Here is a 25562-nt window from a genome sequence, read left to right on the forward strand (position 1 = left end):
TTAACTTCAGAAAAATGTCTTTTAGCATACAAGTAATATCAAAGTCAGTTCGCAAATTCAAATTCATGAACCTGTTTTTCACTTTCTGCTGACCAAGTTGTTCCTCGCCAACCCTTCCAAAAGTGGAGTACGGATCAGGGTCATGTTGAGTAGGTCCCTCAGACATGTGGGGCCCACCAGAGTTGAATAAGAATACGTGTGGTACTGTTCACGCGTATAAAACGCGATTTACCCCATTTGAATCCGTTCACGCGGCATCTTGTTCACGCGGTGCATCGTTCACGCGGTAATTGTTCTCACGCGGTTTCGTTCACGCGTTTTCACGGCTTATAAATAGAGTTCTAAGCTTCATTTGGAACACATCAAGAAAATCTCGGCACAATACATCCGAGTGAGAGCAAAGTGAGGTATTCCATACATCGTAAGAAAATAGTCTGTGAAGAAAAATAGAGTGTGAGTGATATTGTAGTAAGGTGGGAAAAATCAAAAGAGTGTTTTTCTTTTGTGGGTGTAGTGGTCTTAGGAGTATTTATACTCGTTACTACACAAAGTGTAAAATTCCTTGCTATAGTGATATCGACCAACTCCTCTTGGCCGTGGTTTTTCCTTATTCGAAGGGTTTCCACGTAAAACCTGGTGTCATTATTCTTTGCATTTTATTCTTGCTAATTTAACCATAAATTAGTGTTCCGCGTTTATCACTAATACCGTGAATATTATTTTGCGGGGCTATTTTATTCCCAACAGGTCAATCATTTCACGAAATAGAATAAGCAAATATTCCTTCAAACTGAGATGATGCCCCCAGCCAGCACTTCTGTGACTAACTGCAAATCAGATACCTGAAGCAGTTTATATGATGCTTACTTCTTATCAAAATGACAAAAACTTTTACCTTTGCCCATGCTGCAGCTACCTAGAAGACGAGAAGTGAGAAAAGGCAGGAGTGGTGAGAGGGTAGGCAGGCATATAAGCACTACAAACACACGTAAAAAAGTTGTTAAAGGAATACAGGTCCTAAATCTGTCATTATAAACTTCAAAGTTGTCAAAGAGTTACAAAAACTAGCTTTCCCAAGGGACCAAATGAAAATCATAAACTGACTTCATGAATATGAATTTTCACGTTGATGTCAAACTTTTTCTCCTAACAAAAATATTTTATGATATCAAGAACATTAAATCCTGCAAAGGCTAAACATAAAAACGTCATATGGGGGAGTCATACTTTAAGAGTTCATGTCTTCCGTTTTAGATGCAGGCAATACAGTATCGTTTTGAGAGGATCCAAATAAACTTATCCTTCTACAAGTGAGACCTACAAAGCAAGTAATTTGACAAATCAACACCATTACCATTTCATCAACTCTGATTCTGTGATGATTTTAGACCAGTACAAAAAGGATATCAATATATTACTACAAGAAACAGGAATAAACATTTCATCCCCACATTATTACTTCAGTTGCTGCATAGTTGAGAGTGTTTCAGCATCTCATATCATTATGATCTTGTGGCAAATAGTTAATAATCTTTTGAGCATTAATTACATCTCATATGTAATTAGTTCTGGATAAAACTCACCATTGACCTGGTCTTATATTATTTAAAAAAAAAAAAAAATATCCTCCTTTTCATTTTGGGTAGAAATGCCAATAGATGCAGAAAGAACACCTGAGCTTACTTGTGTTTTACTTGACTTGGCTCCAGCAACTGTAAATGGTGTAGCAGAGCTAATATTATATATTAACCTCTCTACGAGCTGAGGTTGCTGGAATATTATAAGCATCTAACAGTGCTCGATAATCAGAGCTCGATAATCAGAGCTGCTCCACCATATATATTTACACACAGAAGCAATGGCACCCTCAAGCTTATCAAGTTGGAACTGACAGTCTCATTCAGTATGCAAAGAGCTTAAGCAACAAACCCAACGTAAAAATTACTGCCTAGGAGTCAACTAGCATTGCAAATATGTGACAACAGACTCTCTGTCTGCTTTCTACTTTGCATTTGCTGCTTGCTGCCTTAAAGAGTATGTTATATCCGTCATAAAATCAAGAACATAAATGTCACTAATAAGGTAAGGAAACACTAAGTTGAAAAAGAAGAGGAGGTCCAGTTAAATAGATAGGGAAAACGCAATATATTAAACACCGCGCACTTGTTTCCCCTTTACTCTTCAAGCAGAGGATCCCATTTCATTAACTGTTTCAGCAGTGGATAGCTGAAAGAACAAAAAGTTCAGAAAAGGAGGCAAAGTAAGATTCTTAAAGATAGAAGTAAAAACATTACAGAACTAAATTACATATAAACAAAGAAAAACAAAATCCGAAGGAAATCAAAAGCATGCAAAAGCAACAAATTGATTAGTACTATATCAGTTCTTTCAGGTGAAAAGAAAATTGAAAACTAGTCTATACACCTCAAAGCTCATCTCTGATAACTCTCATGGAATGAGCTTAAAATAAAACTTATTCAAAAAATGAAACCTATCTAGCATCTAAACAACTGGATTTGAAAAATCCTTAGAGCAGCCAAATAAATAGTAGCAAATTCTAATACGACAAGCTGGACGCACACAGTACAATAAATAAATCACACTGACAGGCAAGCTGTAAAGCAATTTTGATCTCTACAATAAATAACATTAATGTAACTGACAAATCGTTTTTACAATCTTACAACACATTTCAAATCAGGGGGAAAAAATTAGGAAGCAGATGCCTTGCATTTTCCTATTTGTTTGGGAGAAGAGTTATAGGGAGATAATCTAAGAGAGAAGACACTCAATTAGTCATGAAAAAAATTGCTCATCATAAAGTATTACCTTCAATGGCTGCCTCAAATATGACCCTGAGTGAGGGCTCAATAGATTAGATGTCTGATAAAAAGCCGCAGTAGACAGTAGTACAATTTAGGACTAATACATAGATAGTCACCTAAATTTAGACACCTTAATTATCATCATATTTTATTAAAAGTGGGAAGCTCCCAAGTTAAAAGTTAGATTACGAAAATATTCTTTTCCCAAAAAAATTAATAAAAACATTTAGTAAATGATCTATATCTATATATAATGGAGTATAAAACTAGGCATAAACAAGATGATGTGACACTTCTCTATATCTTAGAATGTCATTTATCTTTTTTCTCCTTTTTTTGAGCTTTTCCTCTTATTTTTCTATTAAAAAAATGTTTGTTTCCTTCTTTTTAAAATGTAAAAATATAATGGTAGTAATAATGATTGCAATTAATAAATCTTAACTAATGAAAGAGTTACAATAGTAATAAGGTTAGCAATTATGGTTACAACTGATGCAAACAATTGATTCTCATAATTTTGCCAGAATGCGTTTGTGAATTTCAAAAGGCAAAAACATGGATATTTATAAATGTTACAAGGATGAAGGTGCCTTCCTCCAGGTAAAAACAGGAGGATAAGAGCATGGGTTGAAAGTGAATATTTTTTATTCGGGTTTGCCGGTAAGTACCACTTTTTCATCATATGTAATTGGTGTATTGTGTTATCCAAAATGGGATGTGTTGTATGCAGTGTAAATATGAATAACATGCTTGGTATTTCTTATCTTTTTTTCATTCGAATATTTACAACATCATATTACAGTGTTAACATTATAAAAGGGTCGTAACACTTATTTAGTATTTGAATTATGCTTGATAATATTTTCATATTGACGCTATATTCGTTGATTGGTTAGTATTTACTATTCCAACTTTCTATTCTATATCAACGCGGAGAAGAATCCCTCAAATCTCAATTATTACTCCAATTTTTTCTATTCTTAAATATCTTTATTTTGTAGTTAAAAGATTGCAACTTTATAACTTTTTGAAATTTTGATCTCTTATATTTTTTGTTTCAGGTCTATGCTCTCATCGAGAAGTTTGCGGCTATAATTACATGATTTTAGTTTGTTACTTCTTAATTTCTCCTTTTTATCCTGCAATTTATGCCTTTAACTTATCAACAATAGAAATTATGTTTTTAATTTCAGGTCTATATATGCTCTCAGTGAGAGGTCCTACGTGATTTAATTTGCTCCTATCCCCCTCCTATTTTTCTTCTTCTTTTTACTTCTTAATTTCTTCTTTCATCGTGTAAATTTATAGCTTTAACTTATCGACGATACAAATTACTATGTTATTTCTATTTAATGTGTCTATGTGCTAAGAGTAATCATTTTTTTAGTAGTGAAAAATGCCTTAAGCTAAATCAATATCAATATATATTAGGCCAAAGTCATAAATGGACCCTTGAACTTATCCTGATTTTCCATTTAGACCCCTCACTGAAACGTTGACCATCTGAACCCTCGAACATAAGATAAACTGTGCCATTTGAACACCTCGTGCCAGCTTGGCACATGCGTGCAGTACACTTGCTGTGACATGGAAAAATAGTCCAATAAAAATAAGCCATGTCAACAAAAAAAAAAATTAATTTTAAGAAAAATTAATTTTAAAATCTATTTAAATAATTTTAAAAAAATCTGAAAAATCCAATCCATCCTCTCCGATAGCCCACTTGGCCGCCGCCACTGCTGCCTCCGCCGCCCCCACCGTCGCAGCCGCCGCTTCAAAAACTATTTAAATAATTAAAAAAATGGTGTCGTTTTTCGTCGGAGATTTGTTTAAATAGATTTTAAAGTGGAGCAGCGGCGGCGGCGGCAGTGGCGGCGGTGAAGTGGGCTATCGGAGAGGATGGGTTGGGTTTTTTAATTTTTTTTAATTATTTAGATAGATTTTAAAATAGAGTTTTTGTTAAAATTAGTTTTTAATGATTAAAAATTTTAAAAAAAGAAAAAATTTGGTCTCTCACGCTCTGTTTAAAGCAGTGTACTGCACGTGTGTGCCCAACTGGCACGAGGTGTTCAAATGGCACGGTTTATCTTATGTTCGAGGGTTCAGATGGTCAACATTTCAGTTGGGGGGTCTAAATGGAAAATCAGGACAAGTTCAGGGGTCCATCTATGACTTTGACCTATATATTATAAAGCTAGGCATAGACAAGGTGATGTGACACTTCTCTATGGCCAAGAATTGTATTATCTTTTTTCTCCTTTTTTTGGATTTTTTCTTTTATTTTTTTTATTCAATTTGTTTAATAAGTGAAAATTGATCATGATCTATTCTATCCTACTTATTCCATATCAGTTACAAAAGACCTCTTAACTACTACTACTTATTTGTTTTCACCATTATAGTGCACATCATGCTTAAGAGACGTGTTTACTGTGCATTTATGTTTGCATTCATTAAGGGGAAACGTGCATGATTTTTAAATGCTACCTTTAATATGCTTTTTGGAGCAATCTGAATATAAAATACCTCTACATGGAGGATTTTCTTTCCCATATTTCCTTGGTATATATCATCTCTGAGTGCAATTTTTGCTACATTTTGATAGTGAGTGTCTTGCTAATTTATCATTTTGAAAGTTAGATGGCTTAATTTTATTTTAACTTGATAGTTTATTTGCTCCTTTTATTTTCCAGGCTTTGATTTTTTCTTTATTTATTATTTTACGTAAGGATTTAATTATTTTTTCATATTGCTGGGTGATTACGGTGATTTGATAAATTCTTAAAGGATATGAATGTCGAGAAGGATTGTCTCATCGTATGTAATTAGTTGATCCTTTCATTTCCGTTTTACATACTGGAGGTTTAGTTTTTGTTTTTGAAAAATAAACTAGTAAAATTATATTTGATTTGGATAGAATTAATTGAGTGAGAAAAAAGTTTGACCTTAATTGTGTCTACTTGGGTGTTTGAGATTTAGTCCCAATGAAAAAGTGTGAAAATTGTGTTCGTATAATTTACTCGAAAAAAACTCATTTTGTTACGTTTTGATCGCATTTTAAATGTATAATTTGATTACAAGGAGAACTAAATTATTTCATGCATGTGCTCTCGACGGTAAGGAATATTGAGAAATTTGGAAAGCTCTTCAACCCTACTCTATTGCCTAAGAAGATTTTTGCTAATCAAAAGTTTAAATTCATTTATATAAAATTCTATTTTCTCAATATACAATTATATGTAGGTTAATTATAATTTTTTGAAATTTATGTATTTTAATTTAAATTTACCTTATTGTTTTTAATACACCTTAAAATTATTCCTAACTATGTAATACCTAAACAAGCTTAATTTGAAAATGTATAATTAATTATATATTATATAGAAACATATGCTTGAATAACCCTAATGTATGAATTAGTATATGAATTAACTCAAAATGGAGGCTGCTTATAAAAGTTTTCTTTCTCACTGAAAAGAGAAATAGTATAAATTTGTATTCATTATTCATTTATTGGTCATTTCATAGATATAATAATATAATTTATAATCGCGCGAATATGTTTACTATGAATAACTTAGGAGAAAGGTTCCAATACTAATTAATTGATAATTTATGAAAAATAAATCTTGAAGACAAATATTTAAACAACATTCCTAAAACTAATAAATAAGCCGCAAACAAATATTTGTACATCCTTTCTATTGATATAAAATGTTACTGCTATGAAAAAAGATACAATAAAAAATTGCTACTACAACATAAAAATAATAGTGATCGTTGCTACTTTAAGAAAACCTTTTTCTTCTTTTTTGATTGATATAATACTTAGGAACCAAGTCTTTCAGTAATGAAAATAAAATTAAGTATTAATAATAAAATATGATAAATTGAGATCTATTTTCTAATATGAAAATGAAAAAGAATCTTTAAAATATTTATAGTTTTGAATTTTATATAAATAATATATTTTATAAGTTTAATAAGATTTTTCATGACCGTGCGAAGCACATATAGTATATATGTATCTACACTTTTTAAGTTTTTCAGAGTATTTTTTTTTTAAATAATTCTCATACATGTAATATAAAACCAATCTTAATTAGGATATTCATTAGTAAGTGGTATTTATTATAGTAAATGTTTTCTAAATGCATGACATTCATTAGATCATATGAATATATATATATATATATATATATATATATATATATATATATATATATATATATATATATATATATATATATAAAGTTAGGCAAAAAAAGGGTGATGTGACACCTTTATTTAGCCAAGGATCATATTTATCGTTTTTCTCATTATTTTTTGATAATTTTCTCTACCTTTTATTTTTTATTCTACAAGAATAAATATGTCAATTGCTACTCCTCTGTTCATTCATATTCTTTAATGTAAAAACTTAATGGTCTTTATTTTTATTACTATAACCCCTAAATGATTAATAACGATGTTCATGGCATCATTTGGTATTCCATATTATAGTCCAATAAATAAAAATATTAATGTAAGACTTTGTTGAAAAAAAGATCATATTATTTAAACTATGTAAGTGGCATTGTAGTGTAAACATGAGATTGAGGCAACTGTGAATATGACATAAAATTGTTGAGAGGAGTTCTCCAGGATCACGTCTTCTCAAGGTGGAGGTTTGTTTCTCTTAAATTTTATGATTCTTTCTCATTTCCATTACCACACTCATCAATACATATGCTTTTCATTTTTGTTAAATATCAACTTTGTTCTCTAAAAATAGTACTGTAAGACTGGTATGCCAGTTACCGCCTACCACTAACCAATCTATTTAGAAAGACATATATCTTCTTGCACTATTATTTGATCTTTATTAATGCAGCCAAAAATCCGTTTAAGTGTCAATTATTTATAATGTTTAATTTCTTTACTTTGTGTATATGGTGTTGTAATAATTTTTTATGTTTTTGTTTCAGACGCCTTTCTTGGATGTTCGAGGCGAACTAACTTTTGGTTTGTTCATATTGTCTTTTATCGCCCTTTTTCTTCGTATTTACTTCTCCTTCTTTTAATATTATAAATTAATACTTCCTTGGTAAATGTTTTAGCTAGGATTCAAGAGTTAATATACATTTATTTACTTATAACAATACAAAAACCAATCCATTCATATAGGTATGGCAAGTCGCATTGACAAGGAATTGACTATAGTTTTTCCCCATTATTTTCTATTTTCTTCGTTTCAATTGATGTTACGAAGTCCGAGAGTTATGTCCTTTCAGAACCAATGAAAAATAAATTCAAAAACTATTACTATTAAATTTACAACCGTTTTTTTCCTAAGATAACCAGTGGTCACATTCTAATATTTGTGAACACTCTCAATTGGTCAGTATACTTGCTTCAATGTTTTCTTCTTAAGTATGTTCCTTTTTAAAATTGTGAAGGGTGGTTAGTTAATTGGTTAACTCCTGATAGCTATTAAAAGGCCTACACGCGTATAGGAGTTTTTGAGACCATATTTTGAAGTCTTTGAAATGTTTGGTCAAATTAATATGTGAAGGATAGTTTATTATAAAGATAAAATAGGAGGATGAATTATGCAAAAAGCTGAATTGAATAACATAGGGCGACAATACAAGAATAAGGTGAATTATTATAATGACCAGACCAAAAGAAAAGAATTCGTATAATGCGACTCCTACGTCTCTTCGATTATTCATATTGTCATCTGAGACTTTTAATTTCTTATTTCATATTTTTTCTCCTTCCTTTTTTACTTTTGCATTGTATGATTTTTGTTTCATTCTTCGTGAGTAAAAATGCTTTCTATGCATGCTAGAGAATGATTTTTTGTTTTTCCTTAATATTTCGTGTAGGTAAGTTACACATGTGAACAGAAAGATGACCATTTTGGGAATAACCAGAAAGAAAATCTATATATAATATAAAGCTACGAATAGACAATCCTATGTGGCACATCTCAATGACCTCCATTGACATTTATATTTTTTCTCCCTTTTTTGACATTTTCTCCATCATTTTTATCATTAACTATATTTAAAAGCCCATATAAAGACAATTAAAAAAAAAAAAAGGAATTGTAGTAATAAATTAAGAAGATGAAGAGTCAATAGCATGAGCATTACATACGAAATGAATATTAACTTGTAAATGCAATAAACATATGTATTAAATGTTTAATCAATGACCTCATTTTTCTGATAAAAAAATTAATAATTAATGATCAACATTCACAATGTTAATACAGCAGAATACGTTAAACATGATATAATGCAACCATAAAGAAATTACTTTTCCAATAATAGTTTTCAACCTTTCATAGTCCTTCTTTATGGAAATGCCTGGAGTCTTCCTCTATTTTTGAGTATTAACTCCGTTATTTGCTCCCTCACTAGTAACTTATATCGCATTTAAATTCATTAAACCTCTTTAATTACCAAATACTACATTTAAATATGAAGATAAAGAACAAGTGTAGACAACTCTATGTTGATTAGGAACTGCCTTGCGTTTTTCTCCCTACACATATTTTATATTTCAATGTCATTATACTCTGTTCATCCTTTTTAACTTTTTCTTATTTTCAGACATCAAATTTTCCCCAGGCTAATGAATATGAAGGTTGGATGTTTCTGAGATGAGAAGGTAAGCAAAGAATTCTTTTCTATGAAAATACTAATTATTTTTATTTAACTATCTGTAAGCTTTTTCTGGTGAGGCTATTCAACTCTTTGTCTCTTCACCTTATGATATTCTAATATTTTTGTTGCTATTTTGGATTTGGTATGCTATAACTCCCGTTTGTTCATAGAATTTTCACTCTTTTTTTTTTTAAGTAATTCAAAATAATGTTTAGTATATAATATTAGGTTCATTGTTTAAAATTTTCTTTGAAGGCAAAGAGCAATTCAAAAAAATCAAGTAATGCTTCGAGTAAGAGAAATCCTGAGGTCATGGAGACAAACCTTTTCTAAAGTCGGCTGAAGAATATAATCAAACGGATGAATATAGTAATCAAGCCGCTAAATCATGTAGAAGAAAATTATGTAGAGATGGACTCCATTTTCTTTGTAAGATATTTTTTCAAGTCTTTTTTTAATTTGCTTTTTCCCTGTTTAGGTTTTTACTATAAGAACATAAACCACATTGGTTATTCTCCTATCCTTTGTAAGTTTGTACGCTTTCAAAGCAAGTAGTTTCCTTTGATTAATCCTGAAAGCTAACATTAGTACAAAACTATATAGAATATTATTTTCCAAAGCTATTATGTATAATATTGTTGTTTCTTAATTAATAGTATAATATATAGATTGTAGCACATCGTCAGCTATTGTATTTGAATGTGATAAACATGTCATAAAACTAAAAAAAATATGATAAACATGTCACAAAACTATATAGAATATTATTTTCCAAAGCTATTATGTATAATATTGTTGTTTCTTAATTAATAGTATAATATGTAGATTGTAGCCTGTCAGCTATTGTATATGAATGTGATAAACATGTCATAAAACTAAAAAAAATATTTTTAAAATTTATGATCTTAAATATGCGATGAATTTCTTATTGGGTTAAAATCATGTCATTAAGAGTAAAATAAAAAATTTAAACTAAATCATATTTATCTCAAACGTTTTTAATGACATCCAATATTACAAAAGAAAAAAAAAACGAAGCATTGACACCAACATGAATTTAAAGTAAAAATCCTATTTAATTGGATCGAAACACTAAAAAGAATCTTTAGAATATTTTTAGAGCTAGAATATTTAATTATTTGTTTTGTGAATTTAACGAGGTATTTTTATGACTGCGTGAAGCGCGGACAAATGCACTAGTTATGAGAAGAAAGAAGACATTTCACAAGACAACTGCAAGTCTACAACTGATGGCAAAAAACTACACAATACTTATCTTTTTTTTATTTTCCTAATTATAGATTTAATCATGTTCTACCATATTTATTGGGATTCGTCATTATATATAGTAACGGTTCCTTGCTAAGTGGAACTAAAATAAGAGGATTAAATATAATAAAAGATAATTGATACCTTAGTATCTAATTAAGAGACAGGAGTAAATGGGAGCTGCAGTAATGTGGAATAGTCAAGGAGCAGATTTCTTAGAATATAACAATAGTTTTCTCATAAATCAGGCTGTTATCTCGATAATTAATTTGCGTATAAATTTTCTCAATGGTGGAAAGGGCAGAAAGGCAAAAATGCATTTTAGATTATGGAGAACGCATCGTTGTATTTTGTTTCACAATGAAACTTTCAATTGTTGCAGTAGGTTTGTGGTGTACTATCTCTCATTTTCTATATATTTTGACCGTTTCTCACATACTTTTTTCTGTTAACTTTTTATTCAAATTAAAAAAAATATGAAAAAAATATTTAATTAGTAAATATTAACTATATTAAAACTATTTATGACCACGCGAAGCACGGCTAAGTACACTAGTGTATGATTAAGAGACTCTAAGATTTAATTGTTACTCATATTCAGCCTTCACATCATACAGCGTTGGAATTAGTATTGGGTAAAAGAAACCATATTAAGAACCATAACTGTTTCTTTCATGATTTCTTTCTCTTCTTCTAATCAATTTCCTCTCCTCTTTTAATTCCTTTATTCCATAAAATTTCAGTTATACCTTTTCCTTATCCTTTCAGTTACAAGTTTATGCAGTCATTACTTAATTACAGAATTTGAAAGGATTCTTAACCATTAAATTTTGATTTTTGAACACTACTATTTAAACAGACAAACTATATGCATTCACTATCTTGCTTTCCATTGTGATTAAATTTGATCATTGTGTAGTAATGTGGATGAACATGAACAGTTAGATGCAATGACGAATGACATTCGGAAACCAAGACATTGGCAATCCAACACTATTTTATAACAGTAACTCTTTCATTACGCTTAGAGTCGCCAAACGTCGGTCACATGGAAATGTGAGTCAGTAGGCTTTCGTTGAAGAAAACCAGTGCAGAAGATATCTGTTTTATGATTTTGAGACTTTCTAGGAATCATAGTGCTAAATTCATGTTCATTTGCCCGAAATTGCAGGATGAACCGCAGGACTAATTATATGAAAGGCAAAGGTATAAAATTTCTTATCAAGGAATGAAACAAGAAGAAGAAAGCAAGTAGTGATAAGAAGTTTTGTGAAATTGTTGGCCTGAAGCTACAATCAATTTGAATACTTTTATGGCATAAATTCTTGTACTGTAATTTTCTAGTTCGGCAAAATTCACTTTTTCTCATTATAGATCATTGTTCATTATTTAGTTTAGTGTATTTGCTCAGCAACATATATATTCAATAAACATGTTTATAGTATATTTGATATTGGCTGAGTGCCTTCAACTATTTGGAATTATTTTTTGCAGATATATTTGAGTTAAATTATTGTGTTTGATTTATTTTATATTTACAGAGAACATAACTTCTCCATCTCTCATGCATAATATTTAACATGTTTTTTCCGCTTGCTGCTTCTTACTTATCATAAACTTAATTTTAATATTAAACACTTCTTGTACAAATTGGCTATTCACAACTATCCAACCATGAGGATCATAGTTAATAAAACATTCTCAAAGGAATTTCAATAAATTATAAATTGGTTGAAGTAAAAAGAAAAAGTGAGGTGTGAAAGAAAAAGACAAGGTTTTAAAAGTTACGGAAGGAACATGTAACATAGAAAATTGACATGTATTTTCCGGATTTCTACCCAAATAATTCAAATACTCTTGTATGGGACACACGTGCAACGCACGTGCCCAGAGACTAGTTATAACCAATAAGACATCTGTATCTTGTGAACCCCTCACAATCGCATTGCAAAGTGCTAGACTTTTCACTCAATTTTGAGTGCATGGAGGGAGCAAAAATTTTGCTTTCCTCTACCATTTAGGTGATACAGTTCGAATTTCAAGAGTCAAATAAGTTTTTTTTATTATATTTTTTCTTATGCCTTTTAAATATCTTGAGTTGTTAATTATCGTGACTCATGATACTTTTTTTTTATATAGATTTCAAATATATAAATTTTATCCAAAAAATTAAATATTATACGTCCAGTTTCTCAGTCAAACTTAAAAAGTTTGACTCTCGAAATTCAAACCTATTTTAGGGGTGGTTATCGAGCGGTTCGATTGGATATTTCCACTTAAAGGTTTGATTTGAATGTTATCAGTCTTTAAATGTACCAAAGTGCTAACCAAAGCGATATGATATTTTGTTTCGATATCCTTTTAGCGGTTATTGACTCATCGGTTAAATTAATAATATATTTACCTGTGAATTTGTGTTTTATCCCATGATTATTTTTTTTATTTTTTTGGTCAAATTAATAGAAGTGCTGATGCCTAATAGAGGAAAATTCATACAGTAACATTAACAAACAAAACTGTAGTTAATGTTGGAAAAGGGGAATAATTTGGTTGCGAGTAACTGGGAAATAATTCTTGTTAGAATCCAAGTAGGATTCAACTTGCCCTTAGTATTCTTTTTCTCTTTCCATAAATTCAACTTAAAATTACTTAAGTAGGTTACTGTGGTTAATTATTTTAAAATTGCACGATGGTGTAGAAAGTTTTGTACACTGACCATCAAGCTCCTTCAATCTTCCATCAAATCTCTTTCTCTCTTCTTTCTTTTTAACCCTAGAGCATCCGTTCCATAGCATTAAAAATTCAGGGTCCCAGACTTGAATATGGAATTGAATGAAGATTTAATTATGGATATCATCATCTCCCGCTTGCCATTGAAGCTTGCAGTTCAATGTAAAGTTCTAAGCAAGAGTTTTAATGATAAACTTTGTGAACCAAGCGTTTCTCAAAGTTTTGCTTCACGATGGTTTCAAGATCAAAGTATTTCTAAACTAGTCATCTACTCATCACCATCACCACCTTCACATTCACGGTACAAAATATCAAACGTTTTCCGTAAAGTCTCGTCCAACAACCCTAGCCACCCACGAGGCGAAATATCAACGACTTCGCGCCTTAAAGTTTCACTTTTGGCCTCTTGCAAGGGTCTCCTCCTCCTTGAATTTCACCAGTTTAAGACCTTCTGTATTTTCAATCCTATAACGGGAGTGCACCAATTGATACCTTACCCTGAGCCTAGAATTTATTTTTCTACTAGGTGTGGTGGCGCAGGATTAGCTGTTGATCATCCAACTTCAAATCGATATAAATTGGTAATCGTTGAGCTGTTGAATAATTATAAAGGTTATAAATTTCGCGTATTTTCATCAGAAGAAGGTGGAGTAGTGTGGCATGAATTCCAATTGAGAATGGAGTTTTGTAGTTCCTTAGACGGTCAACAACCTATTTACGTGCACGATTGCTTGCATTGGCTCACAAGTAACGGTGATATTCTTGCTTTTGATACAAAGAGTAGTACTGGAGAGGCTACAATTATTAAGCACCCCGATGTCTATAAGCTTTTCAAGGATCCGATGTACGGCGTACTTTCTCTTACCTACGATGCAATGCTGGGGTTGGCGCGAGGTTTACTTACCATCGTTTGTGCCTTCGAAAAATTCATAGTCGTTTTTGGTTATGACTATGTAAGCCGTAATTGGACAGTTTCATACACTATTTTCAGCTCGGCTCTGAAATACCTTGGTGGTCCTGGTCTACCAATATGTTTTGGCTGGGGAAAGTTGCTTTTTCTAGGAAGACACAGATATCTGTATGAGATTGATTCGGAGATGAAGACTTATAAAAAAGTAGGTGAAGTTTGGGGTACTGATAGTGCTATCTTCTTCCCCTTCGAACCAACATTAGCCCCTGTCCCTAAGACAGTGCTGCCCCCTTACACTGTCCACTCTAAACATTTCCCATTCATTACTGCAACATTAGGTGAGCTCAGATGTCTTATTGCTAATAGACCTCTAATTGAGCGTGTCACAGAAACCCCCGTAAAAAGATGTCGTTACATAAACTGAAAAAGGAATTTCAGTTGTAGGTTTGTCAAGTGTTCTAATTCTGGGTAAGCTACAATCTCATGGAGTCATGGTTCAGTACTGGGTTTAGGTTAACAGACTTATGAGTAAGTAATCAAAAATTTGTGCGGTTTGTTCCCGCCTTTCACTCTTCCACTTTTTCTTCAACTTCTTCCTTGTATTTTTCTCACAGAAATACGCTCTGGATACTAATTTGTAATATTAATCAGTTGCATTACTACCTCATGCATTAGTAATCCCTGCGTAACTTGTCTCTAAACCAAACAGCCCCTCAATGTGCCATATCACGGTAACTATGTGAAGGCGAGGAATACTTGAGGGCTTAATATTTCTCACTGTTCGATTGGTTGCAAATTTGTTTCAATCCTTAATATATATAGTGTAATTATTTTTTTGGAGGTGTCCGGGGATTGCCACCCATCTATGGGTAAAAATGCTATGATCATGCTTAGCAAATTACTCTATTTATTTTCTTGGTATCTTTATTTCAAAATCTCCAAAAAGATTATCATTCAGCTCATCCTGTGTGTTTGACGTGTAAAAATTGTTTCGGATTACGTATTAGTACTCCCTCCATCCCAATTTATATGAAATTAGACCAGCTTGGGGAGTTAAAATGCCCTTTCTTTGAATACGATTTTCTCTAACTCCTTTCATATATTATGAATTATTAGTTATGCAGATTTATAGTCTTGCCTAGTGCGGGTTATCTCTCCTGTGTGGTTTGCGAGCAATTGCACAGGAGCTAGGTTTATCCTGTGCGCAACTGAAGGGTAGCGGCTCTGGTTCCCATGTCATCAAAAAAAAAGATTTATAGTACTTTATATGTAGTTTCCAAATATATATAAATTTTATTATAAAATACTCGAAAAATCTATATTTAAAATTAAGTCAAAGATAAAATATTTGACTACCCAAACTGATCAACCTTCATATAAATTGGGACGGAGGGAGTATTACTTTATTATTACTGGTGAGGGGTGAAGATAAATTAGACAAGATCACTACTAGTACTTGCAAACTTTACACGGAATGTTAACGTTTTTCTTCCTTCTTTTCTTTCGGATAATTACATTAACTGTTGCAAACATGTCGAAATGTTTGCCAGAAGAAGTTAGTTGATGTTGCCGAGCTGCTTAATTTCCTAATCATGAAGTCCAATTGAGAAGCTATGCCAATTCTTAAGCTAAAGAAAATAATTTCGTTAGATTCGATCTATTGCTTTATCAAACTTCTTTGTCAACTAGATTCACATAAAGTGAAACGTTACCCAAGCCAAATTAAAGGGTGGAACCAATCAATGAAATACGAAAGTTTGTCTATGTTTGCAAATTTAGCTCGTCTTTTAGCACCAAAAATTATAGGATATTTTTTTTTTTTTGTCGAAAGGGAAAATTTTATTTCAACCATGTATGATAATTACGAAGCCACTAGTTCATGGGACTCTAGAACTAGATCTCATGCATATCTCTTTTTAGGGAAAATTCTAGGGACTGCTTCCAGATTTAACCATAAATGGTCGAGGATCAGTCACAATTTCCATGATCTGAAACTTTTCACAAGTTGTTATCAAAACATTTTGACAAAATTTTCAGTCGATTGATATTGAAGCTTGACCTCTGCTGTGAAAATTGCTTGTACTGGTCTGTGATCCGACAGTTTACACTCACCTCGACTATACTGCCTTTGATTCAGTCCCTTCCCGAACCATATAATCCTATCACACCTGCATAATAAATAGTATTATTATTTTAATTTCTCAATCTTAATTAGATTTGCCAGTTTTTCATTATTATTGTTTTAGATATAAAGATCTCTAATTACCACTTACCAAGCAGGAACTCGGGTCTTTCCCTTTTTCCCTTTCTGATTATTGCAGCCATAATAATCATCAGAATCTTGGTTATATTTATATGTCGGTGCAAACTCGATTTCTTCCTCATTCCATCCCTCAAAGGTACAGCCTTCTCTTAGCTCTGCCTTCAACTTTAGTTTCAATTTTTCAATGTCAATTTAGGATCAATAGTTAATAATGGTTGTATTTAGATTATGGAATTTCAATTTTACATAGTCACATTTTAAAGATTTTTTAGACCATCAGTTCAATTTAGCTGGTTATAATAGGTTATTACTCTATTTTTATGTAATCATATCAAGCTTGTTATAAAGAGTAAAATATTGTCGCAGGTCAAATTAAACTGATGGGGTAAAAATTCTAATATATTGCTAGCGGACAGAACTTTAACTTTTAAAGTAAATGCCTGTATACATCTTGGAATTAATTTTATTTTGCTTGTGGATTAATTACAATACCTGATCGTTTTGTAATAACGTGCTCCATTGCTGGTCATTGACCAAAGATCTAGTTGTGTGTTCTGGTAAGTCAATCCTGTAATTCAAGTCGCCAAGCCAAATTACCCTGCTGCTTCACATTACGCAACTTGTAAGTTAGAAAAATACTTATAAGGTTATAGCAGTACATGTACTATTTAATCACTACTTGCAAATTGTGGTATTAATTACTCCATATTAGAAGATGTTTCAAGATATGCACCACTTGATATATGATATTCACTGCCAGCAAAGTGATCAAATCTTCTTTGTTGTATTAATTAGTATTTCCTCGGTCGCAATTTAAGTGTCATATTTTTCTGTTTGATCTGTCCCAAAAAAAATGTCTCTTTCCATATTTAGTAACTAGATAATTCAAACATCATACATGACAAGTTTATAACTACAAGATTTTCAAAGGACACTTTAGTACATAATACACATCTTTAATTTTGGACCACAAAATTCAAAAGTCTATCTTTATTTCTTAAATTATATGAATAGTCAAACTAAAACATTTAAATTGGGAGGGAGTAATTGAAAATTGTTAACTTCTTCGCTAAATAAGTGAGACTCATACAAGGTGCTAGGTAAGCGTTTTGACAATTTCAATTCCTCTTAGTTTTTTATGAAAAAAAATATTTTGTGCCACAAGCAACTGACACAAGTTGTTGATACTTCTTTTTATTTTACAAAATAGTTTATCCATAGTTTGAAGCCCAAAAGTGTAAGATTTAGATCAACTAATTTATGAAACAAACAAGCTTTGCACAATTTCGTGTCAATTGTGTGAGACACAAAAAAAAAGAAATTCTGGATTTTTATGCTTCCAATTTTTAAGCTAATCAACGTTCTTTCTAACATATAGGGAATAGCTGCCTGCTGACTTTATGAATATACCCTCAGAAATTGTAAAGTCCTTATGGGAGCTTACGATTTCCATGATAAAATCAATCTAAATATCAAAACGACTTTTGGCAATATCACCAGAATGATCGAAACCATATTCATAGACTGGCAACTTTTATGGATAGGTCGAAGACCGAGTGACACGTAATAAAAGGGTTATATTTGTAACCTTTCGTCAGAAAAGTATACTGTGCAAATAAAGTTTAAAAAAACAAAAGAAACATCTGAGAAAGGTATACGTACTCATGTTGTAAAATCTTTGTCGGCAAACAGTAAAAAGGATCAGCGGAAAATAGCGTGCGTGATAGTATTTGGGAGACATTTGAATTTCGCTCTCTGTTGTCTCCTTCATTTCCACCAGAAGCCAAATGACTACACACAAAGCAGAAGCTTGTCTCATGCAAGCAAAATCTAACCGAAACTGAACCCTGTACATGATCAATTGCTCACAATTATTAGTAAACCAAAAAGAATAGATACATAAGATTAATTATATGTATTCTTGATTCTTTAATAATCAATGATCTAAATTAAGAAGAAACGCAGTGATTTTTAAAAAAATTTACCTTGTTGCCAAGGCGGCCGAAGATACCACAGCCTACAGAGGAGACACTTGTATGGCTGATATAGGGAAGCAGATTAGTCCTTGCCCATATGGTAATAAAAATTCCAACCATTTGCTTGCTAATTATGCATTCAAACTGTGGTGAATTACTAGTTGTTGAACCCTCTGTCTTTAGTGGGTAAACCTTTTGATTTTCTCCAACCTCAGCCTTTTGATTGATAGCATCAGTCATGTTGAGAGATGCTCTAATAAGAGAATTCCATTGCATGGATATGCTTGTACTCTCTTGCACTATGATGTTTCCGGCATTCAGAGGTACAATTTCTTGAAACCTGACATTAAGTTTATAAATATATATTTGTAAAGTACAAGATTTGGGAGGTTAATTTTACATGGTCCAGTGTAATCTTTTTGTCACATTCAAGTAACTGAATTTTAATCACTTACTATAACAGTAAAGTCAGTAAATGTTACCCCAGAACATAAATGTCAGCCAAATTGTTTCGAGTGTCAAGCAAGTCCTCCATGTTTAAATTGGCAGGTGGTGTGATGCCTCCAACATTCCATGAGCTAACAAATAATCTTTTTCCAGAAAAAAAAAAAAAAAAAAAAAGAGGCAGGAAGTATAAGATGAAATGGAAGAGGATTGAAGAATTTTAAATGTAATTACATATAGTTAAATTAAGACAGAAATTAATTTAATGTATACGTGAAATTTTGAATTTCAGCTGAGGTAGTTTCAGAATCAGCTATTGAGTGATCTTCATCGTTCAGTCTGTCTTCTAGGATCTTGTTAGCTGCTAAAGTAAGCCACATGACCTCTGATGAGAAGAAATAAATGCAAAATTTATATGATCATATAATTATGTGCAATATCATATGTGGGGGAGGGAGAGAGAGATGGTGGGGAATAAGTTAAAAGGAAAAGTTGGTATATATAAAGGGGGACAAAAAGGGCAGCTGATTTGTGGGAGTTCTATTCTGGAAAATTAGTTGAAAGGATGAAAGCAACTGAGGAGTTGGGCTACAAATGATATGGTTGGTGGTTTATTTTATTAGGGAATTCATATAAAGGGAAAGAAGTTGTTAAACAGAGCCGCAGTAAAAGTACCGAAGCAGAAAAATGAATGTAATACTAACACATTCAATCCATAAGGGAACGTGATGTAAGGGATGATGCAAGTTGGATTAAATTTTTACTATTAAATTACGAAAGCGGAAGGTAAGGTTAATATATACTTATTGAAAAAGCATCTAAAATGATTGGTAAGATCGTCGCTTTTCCCCAATAAAAATATACTCCTTGTTCTTGGACGAACTCTACATACAAATAGAGTTAACTATATAGGGAGTAGTGGAGTAACTAGCATTTTTCAACTCAAACCTTATGGCGGCAAAATCTTGATTTGTTAGGATAGAAATAATGTTAGAAAAATGTGTGTTTGGGGTGAGAAATCTGGATGTGCTTTAAACTGTGTACCTATCTTGGATCACTTTTCAAAGAGAATTATTTGTCTCTTACAATTACTCCCCGGGATAGAATGAAGCGATAGTCAAGAAATAATGTAAACAAATCTTTGAACATACAAGAATTAATGATTCAGTCACTAAACTTATACAGTTTTTCTTAAGGAAGAATATTGGTACTTTGAGTATTTCTTAGGATAGACATATTTCCAGGATTTTTCTCTATTTATTGGGATGTTTTAATCCTTAATTAAATCTGAAATGATGCAATCTTTTGGGAAGAGATGCATTGTTTCTGAAAGAAATGTACTCTTTCGGAAATAAAAATAATCTTTCTTATTGCAGAAAGAAAAGTACTTATTTTTTCTTTTACGAAGAAAGAAAAGTACTTTTCCTTTTTGTCTATTTCTTTTATTTTCTCTTGAAAATTCCAACAAATAATAGCGTGTCGTGCGAAAACTAACAAAAATAGATCAGATTAGCTACAAAGGAAAAATATACCAGAAGAGAAGAGAGAAAAAAAAAATAACACGATTCGGTCAATTGAGCTACATTTTCTTGACAACAATTGAGCTACATCAATAGGCATATATGAGCAATCTAGTATATAAAAGAGAGTATGAAATATCCAGAAAATAACCTCACAAAATTCATTTGAAAGTCTCAAAACTTCTCCATGTAAATAACACTCTCTAACCCCTTAAAAATTACATTATGATTGCTACCAAGTGAGTGAAAAAGTATCCTCAATTTTATAAAAATTCAAAACTTTTTCCTCAAAGAAAAGAATTATTCGTACATGAATGATTTAGGGGCCGTTTGACCATGAAAATTGTGAGTATATGAAAAAAATACGACTTCCTAGTTTTTATTTTCAAAGTAAAAAATGATTTTTGGTTAACCTGGAGTTGTGTTTGGCTATGTCTACAAAATGGAGTTGTTTTTTTAATTTTGTGCGTGATTTGAAGTGAAAAAAAGTGAAAATAACTTTTTAGTATTTTTCATATTATAAAAATTTCGAAATTCAACTTAACACGATTAATTTCCAAAATTCAACTCTGGAAAAAAGTAAAAAAATTCATGGCGAAACGGCCACTTATACTTTCTTTCCTTAAATATGGAGTCAGTTCCACAAATGGTCGTTGAACTTGTAGAAAAGTCTCCCTAAAGTAACTTTTGAATTTTTTTTGGACAATAATGTCATTAAACTATGTCCATGTTTCCAAAAAAGTAAAACCATCCATTTTTTGACATAAAAACCCCTTAACTCATTTTTAAATTATAAAACCCATTTGAATATTTCTATTTTACTTTCAAAATGTGAAATATTAATTCGAATAAAATTTTTGGAATACTGCAAAATTATATCCCAGTGGACAATAAGAGGATACAGTTGAATGGTAATAGAACTGAGCACAAAGCTTAACTATAGGTTTTTTAACTGATTGTAAATTATTCTCCCTGATATATAAAATTTTCAATAATAAAAGAAAATATTTAGTATTTTTATTTTCTTGGCGGTGAACTTGTAATATTTTGATTTTATTTAAGTTTTATAAATAAGTGGATTACAATTAATGTAAACATTTTATATTTTTAGAAAGCATATATACAACTAATTGTAAAAGTGTTTTCATTTTTGCGACGTCGTTATCCAACACGATTTTTTTCTTGAGAAAATTTATACAAATATTCTACCAATAAACCAATCTCGTTCTAATTCTATATATTAAACCGAAAATAATAATTACATGCATCATGGATTTATATAACGTCTCATGTGTTTCAATTATATCCAAGCACTTCTATTCAGTAAAATATTTAACTTCCGATTTTGAACAATAGAAAAATATCAAAATAGTTCAAAAGATGTGATATAACAAAGAAAATCAGCAAGTAGTTTGAGCGATTATAGTGTTTCATTCTTATAGCTTGAATTATTATTTGAATATTTCTATTTTATTATTAAAAATTGAACAAGAATTTTGGAGTATCTAAAAACTGTGCCTAGATAATGGGTTTATAATTTATATATGGGTTAAGGGGTTTTATGTCTAAAAATGGGTTAATTTACTTTATTGGAAATAAGGACATAGTTTGATGACCTTATTGTCCAAAAAAATTCAAATTAGTGGAATTTTTTTATAAGTTCAATGACCATTTGAGGAATTAACACCTTAAATATGATACAGGAAACAACAGCTTGTGAGGTTGTTATGCATTTTAGGTTTTTGCCTCCGAACTTTTACGTTTAATAAGTTTAGGTGCCGTCATTTTTGCATTAATTAAGAAACCATCCATATTAGTCTTTTCTTCTATATTAATCAAGATACGATAACTTTTTATCACCTAATTAGCTCCTTCCTTGCTAGTGTTATTTTGTGCAAGTTGAGGTCAAGAGTGAGATCTATATTTTGTAATAGAAGTTTTAGTATACTTGAAATTCTTACACCGCGTATAATATCATATACAATTATATTCCAGTGTTTGTACGTCAAGTTGATAATAGGCTGGATCAACCACTGACCATAACTTGTAATTGGATGGACGGTGAAAAACAATTGAGTGCCAACTGCTAAGTCCAAAAGTGTATTAACAAGCATATTTAATTTAAAGCATTCTTCAGTCAACTAATTGGCTTTTTATTTTATTAACACAGATCGAATCATGAGTTCTTTTTTACGTGGGTTAGGCTTTGGAACACCAATCAGCTTCTCCAAATTATCAACCAGCGATATAGATCTCATAAAAATTACAAATAAAGTTCTATTCTCAGGAAAAGAATGCTCAATGCCTATTGCTAAAAAAATTTGGTTGTTAGTTGGCCTCATTACTGGATAATCATGATTAGGAACTACATTTTCGGAGGATAATGTTTTTAAATTCTCTCTTTTTGTTTATTATGTTCTTTCTTTTTTTCTTTTTTTTTTTTAATTCAACCATCAATTATCTAAACTAGTCTGACTAATTCGAATTTGCCAATTCGAATTTGCCTTATAGGGCCTGTTAAAGAGTGAAGCAGGTTTTCCGATCCCCTTCCTCGAACTCGGGACCTCTGATTAAGGGTGGAATGATCATCATTCATCCATCATAGCACACCCTAGTGATTTATTTGTTATTTTCTATTGGAAATATTACGAAAAATACTTGATCACGAACACTTGTCGGAAAATACTTGATCACGAACACTTGTAGAGAATTCTTCATAGCTTGAGGCGTGTCAATTAAGATACTGTCCTTAAGGATATTTCACCCGTTATGGGTGTATCCCCCAGGATTCAACAAGTTCTTCTAGTACAAAACTAGGAGCCAGAATTTAACAAAGATTTAAGTAAAAAGTGAACCCAGCATACATAATATATGGTAAGAAAATTATATATTGATCTGTTATGTCTCCAAAAGAAAATACTATGTGTATATATAGGTTGAGAACTCAAATGGTTCAAGGTTAAGTTCATAGCCAAACTGTGAAGTTGAGAAGATATTCAAGTCAATTCCTACTCAAAAGCAGAAAAATAAAAGAATTTTTTTTTCTTTGTTGGTTTTCGAGTGTTATTGGGATTTAGATCTTTTCTAGGAAAGGATTAGACCTAGTATTATAAATACATGCTAGGTAGGATTTATTAATAAGTAGGACAGAACATAGAACCTAAGAGAATTCAATAATCTTGTAACTTACTTTCTCCCTTGATATTAATAAAAGTGCTGGCCGTTCTCTGTGGACTAGGATCACATCGATCCGAACCACGTTAATTACTGTGTTTTTATCATTTTCGCGCTAACAATTGGTATTAGAAGCCTACAGGTCGTGATTCTAGGAGACGATGAGACTATGGCATCTATGAAGTTTGAGGTAGCGAATTTTGATGGGCGAAGTAATAACTTCAACATCTGGAAGATCAAGATCATGGCGTTGTTACGGAGAGAAGGATCAGTCTATGCTTTGGACGACTCGTATCCCGAAAATATGAAAGAGGCCGAGAAGCAGAAGATTGAGATGGATGCGTTTAGTGCAATTCAATTATCCTTATCAGACAGCGTGTTATGTGAAGTCAGTACAGAGAAAACAGCTGCGAGTTTGTGGAAGAAACTTGAAGATCTCTACCAGAAGAAATAAGTAACAACTAGAATGTTGTTAAGGCAGCTTTTACACACCTTCAAGATGAAGACAGGTATAACTTTACAGGATCATCTTGATGCTTTTAATAAATTGGCTATGGATCTTACTCATGCTGATATTAAAGTGGGAGATAAAGAACTAGCGTGCACTTTACTGTTTTCATTATCACCGGTGAACAAAGATGTAATTAATTCAATGATGTACAGTAAGAAGGTGGTCACGCTACAGATGGTAAGACATGCATTGACTTCGGATGAATTAACAAACTATATCAATAATGGTGAGAAAGAGACCATGGTGAGGGTTTGACGGTTAGAGGTTGCTTGAGCCAAAGAGGGAGAGGCAAATCAGTAGCTAGGTCAAAGTCTAGGAAAAGGGTGAGTATGAAGGATGTTGAATGTTGGGGCTATCATCAAAAGGGTCACTTTGAGAGGGATTGCCCGAATAAGAAGACCGACAAAACAACAACCAGTGTATCTACGGTTCAGGTAGCTCAGATATCTGGAGATGATTATGTGCTAACTGCTTCAACAGATGACATTCAGACACACAGGTTAATTTTAGATTCAGATTGTACCTTTCACATATGCTTCAGAAAAGATTGGTTTACTAGCTACGAGCAGAAGAGTGGGACTGTACTTATGGGTAATGATGCAGTATGTTAAATAGCAGGCATTGGTTCAGCCGATAGACGATGTCATGACAACATCATAAGAACATTGTCTAATGTTCGACATGTTCCTGATATGAAAAAGAATCTGATCTCTCTTGGTACTCTTGATAAGGTCGGATATAAGCATACGGGTAAAGGTGGAATCTGCAAGGTGACCAAGGGTTCTCTGGTCATGTTAAAGGCCAAACTGAAGGGTGGTCTTGATGTACTTATAGGCAGTACCATTCTAGGTACTGCGAGTGCTGTAACCTCACAGTTATTAGATGATGGCAAGGCTAAGATGTGGCATATGACATGAGCGAGAGGGGTTTGGCAATTTTGAGCAACCGAAACCTTTTGAAAGGTGAGAAAATTAGTACACTTTATTTTTGTGATCATTGTGTCCTTGGAAAGCAGAAATGGGTCAGCTTTAGCACGGGCAAGCACAAAACCGAAGGGGTACTTGACTACATTCATTCAGATTTATGGGGTCCATCTCAGGTTCCATCCAAGGGTGGAAAGAGGTATCTTCTTACTTTCATTGATGATTTTTCACGCAAGGTTTGGGTATACTTCTTAAAGGCTAAAAGTGATGTCTTTGAGAATTTCAAAAACTGGAAGACATTAATTGAAAATCAGTGTGACAGAAAGATTAAGTGTCTTCGAACAAATAATAGCTTGGAGTT

General features: G+C 32.0%; 2 protein-coding genes across 2 annotated transcripts; one reads left to right on the top strand and one right to left on the bottom strand.

Annotated features, from left to right (window-relative positions):
- Window positions 1-13596: 13596 nt before the first annotated feature.
- On the top strand, window positions 13597-14814 carry LOC132057589 (uncharacterized). Its single transcript, XM_059450218.1, has one exon. The coding sequence runs from the start codon at window positions 13597-13599 to the stop codon at window positions 14812-14814; it is 1218 nt and encodes a 405-aa protein (XP_059306201.1).
- A 1306-nt stretch (window positions 14815-16120) lies between these two features.
- LOC132058239 (type IV inositol polyphosphate 5-phosphatase 9-like) lies at window positions 16121-19606 on the bottom strand. The gene is made up of 7 exons (XM_059450791.1): window positions 19347-19606; window positions 19112-19219; window positions 18639-18969; window positions 18316-18500; window positions 17146-17254; window positions 16664-16818; window positions 16121-16558 (listed from the first exon to the last, which is right to left on the bottom strand). Exons 1-7 carry the CDS (start codon window positions 19451-19453, stop codon window positions 16402-16404), a joined length of 1152 nt encoding a protein of 383 aa, XP_059306774.1. The 5' UTR covers window positions 19454-19606; the 3' UTR covers window positions 16121-16401.
- Window positions 19607-25562: the final 5956 nt, after the last annotated feature.

Source organism: Lycium ferocissimum, chromosome 5 (assembly GCF_029784015.1).
Source record: "Lycium ferocissimum isolate CSIRO_LF1 chromosome 5, AGI_CSIRO_Lferr_CH_V1, whole genome shotgun sequence".
Classification (NCBI taxonomy): Eukaryota; Viridiplantae; Streptophyta; class Magnoliopsida; order Solanales; family Solanaceae; genus Lycium; species Lycium ferocissimum.